This window comes from Musa acuminata, chromosome BXJ1-1 (genome assembly GCF_036884655.1).
Source record: "Musa acuminata AAA Group cultivar baxijiao chromosome BXJ1-1, Cavendish_Baxijiao_AAA, whole genome shotgun sequence".
Taxonomy (NCBI): domain Eukaryota; kingdom Viridiplantae; phylum Streptophyta; class Magnoliopsida; order Zingiberales; family Musaceae; genus Musa; species Musa acuminata.
In genome coordinates this window covers 18,160,779-18,162,942 of record NC_088327.1, presented here as the reverse complement: position 1 = coordinate 18,162,942, position 2,164 = coordinate 18,160,779, and the positions used below count along the sequence as shown (strand labels likewise).

At 46.3% G+C, this 2,164-nt stretch overlaps 1 protein-coding gene across 1 annotated transcript; it reads left to right on the top strand.

Moving 5' to 3' along the window:
* Positions 1-464: 464 nt before the first annotated feature.
* LOC103974460 (transcription repressor OFP13-like) lies at positions 465-1,089 on the top strand. Its single transcript, XM_009389302.3, has one exon. The coding sequence runs from the start codon at positions 507-509 to the stop codon at positions 1,080-1,082; it is 576 nt and encodes a 191-aa protein (XP_009387577.3). The 5' UTR covers positions 465-506; the 3' UTR covers positions 1,083-1,089.
* Positions 1,090-2,164: the final 1,075 nt, after the last annotated feature.

The window sequence follows — 2,164 nt, the reverse complement described above, 5'->3', positions numbered from 1 at the left end:
ATAGTAACAGGCAGATGATTACTTCTTTTAGGAAAGGGCACAGGGAGAAAAGAATGAAAGCATCTCCAACACCACCCACCCAACAAGGGCAGCAACCTAACATGCATTCGATGAAAGAGATGTAATGAAGTAATGAACCCTACTGAGGCATGACAGATGTATAGCTGAGACTCGCATCCCTGCATGATCCTGTTGTAAAGGGAAGAAAAAGTGCTCATCATAGCACCACAAGAAATCCCTTTGTAATGGCAACTACTCTTCAGTGTCGTGTATTCAATACAAGTACTGATGCCCTCCAACCTGTGTTAATTTATTGTACAGGCGAGTAGTGTCCCCACGAGTTCTCCTCCTCTTTCCCTCCCTCTTTGGCTTCAAACCCCCCAAACCTAATCTCCCATGGTGTTTGTTATAAAGCCTGAGCAACAGCCACAAGCTCTTCTCAATTCAAAACCTCATCTCAAGTTCCCCTCTCCGATCCTTTTCCGAGTCCAAAAAAAGGAGTCCGTATGGGTAAGAAGCTACACTTGACGTCCCTCTTCTATAGGATGGCAGGAAGTAGGCCTTCCTCTTCTCCTCCTCCTTCATGGCCGTGGCCTTCCTGCAAGCACCCGAAGACCCACTCCTTCAGGAAGGAAGGTGAAGTCTACGTCGACTTCATATCAGCTCCAGCACCGGAGAGCTTCTCCACGGTGTTGGAGGCTTCAGCCAGCGATGCGATCGAGGCGATGATTCATGGACTAAGGTCCGACCGGCTTTTCTTCGAGCCGGCGGGCGCAACCAGCTCGATAGTGGAGGCCGAGACGCGCAATGCCGGGAGTACTACTACTCCGTTGGAGGGCAGCATAGCCATGGCAGTGGATTCAATAGACCCTTATCTGGACTTTAAGCTGTCCATGAAGGAGATGGTGGTGGCTCACGGGGTGATGGACTGGGAGTGGCTTGAGGAGATGCTGGTTTGGTACTTGAACATGAACGGGAAGAGGATCCATGGTGTCATCGTTGGTGCCTTCGTGGATTTGCTTCTGAGTCTTGCTTCTTCGTCGCCTCCTCCTCATTCCTCTTCTCCCTCTTCCATCTTTTAGATGGAGGATGAGGATGTCTCATGCTAAATAGAAAACAAGTAAACACTGACTGCTGCATTATGTCATGTCATGCACATGAACGAAGAGTGGCATAGAACTACTATGAAATGATAGTGAGCTGGTCTTAGTAGTGATCTTTTCTGATAGCAGTGTCTGCAGTTGGTGTAATGAGGATATGCATTTAATATGTAATCAACGTGTTCTTGGTCAACCCTGGCTTCTCGTGAAAAGAGTTTCAGATAGCAATTTGCATTGCATCTTGGTCAACCCTGGCTTCTCCATTTATGTGAAAAGAGTTTCAGATAGCAACTATGAGCATCGCAATTCCATTGCAAACATATATTTGGAATCTGAAAAAATTAGTACAATAAATTAGCTTAAAATGGAGTAATAATTAAGAAAAAAGAAAAGCAAAGAGACAATTATGTCATCTGATAGCAGCTAAGATTTCTCTAACCTCATAAAGAAATCTCATTGCTCTATCAAGGAAAATCCTCTCCCCTAACATGTATAAATAGTGAGCATATTTCAAATATAAAATTATCTTCTTCATCTTTTATTCTATCATGGTATCAGAGCAACTATTGCTTTAGCAAGATGTTCTCCTGTTCCACGGAGCCACCACCGAGAACCTTCTCTCCTTTGCTTCGGCATACCTTCGGCGACATTGATCTAAAACGATAAAGGCTGTCCTACTATCATCGCTTTTTTCACTGTGGCTATTGTAGCATTTCGTCGATGAACAACAATTGTCTTCTCCCGCTGTCACTCTATGTTGTCCACTCGCTACAGCCCGTCGCAGCACTTGCTGTTACCTACATGCTCTCTGCCCAAGTGGGACATCCTCACTGACCGCCACATCCACATGGACGTTCTCCCCGACTCTAAAGTTGGCCGCCAGACGCATCCAGCTGTTTCATCTTGCCGTCGAATACCTAATCTGTCGGCGGACCCTTTCTTCTCTACTCGGCGCCATCTTCTACTTCTTCGTCGTTTGCTATAACTCCTCCCTTTGGATCCTATAGGCCATCGACGCAACGACCCCTTCTTCATGGCCATCCTCGCTCTCGCGATCACTTGCC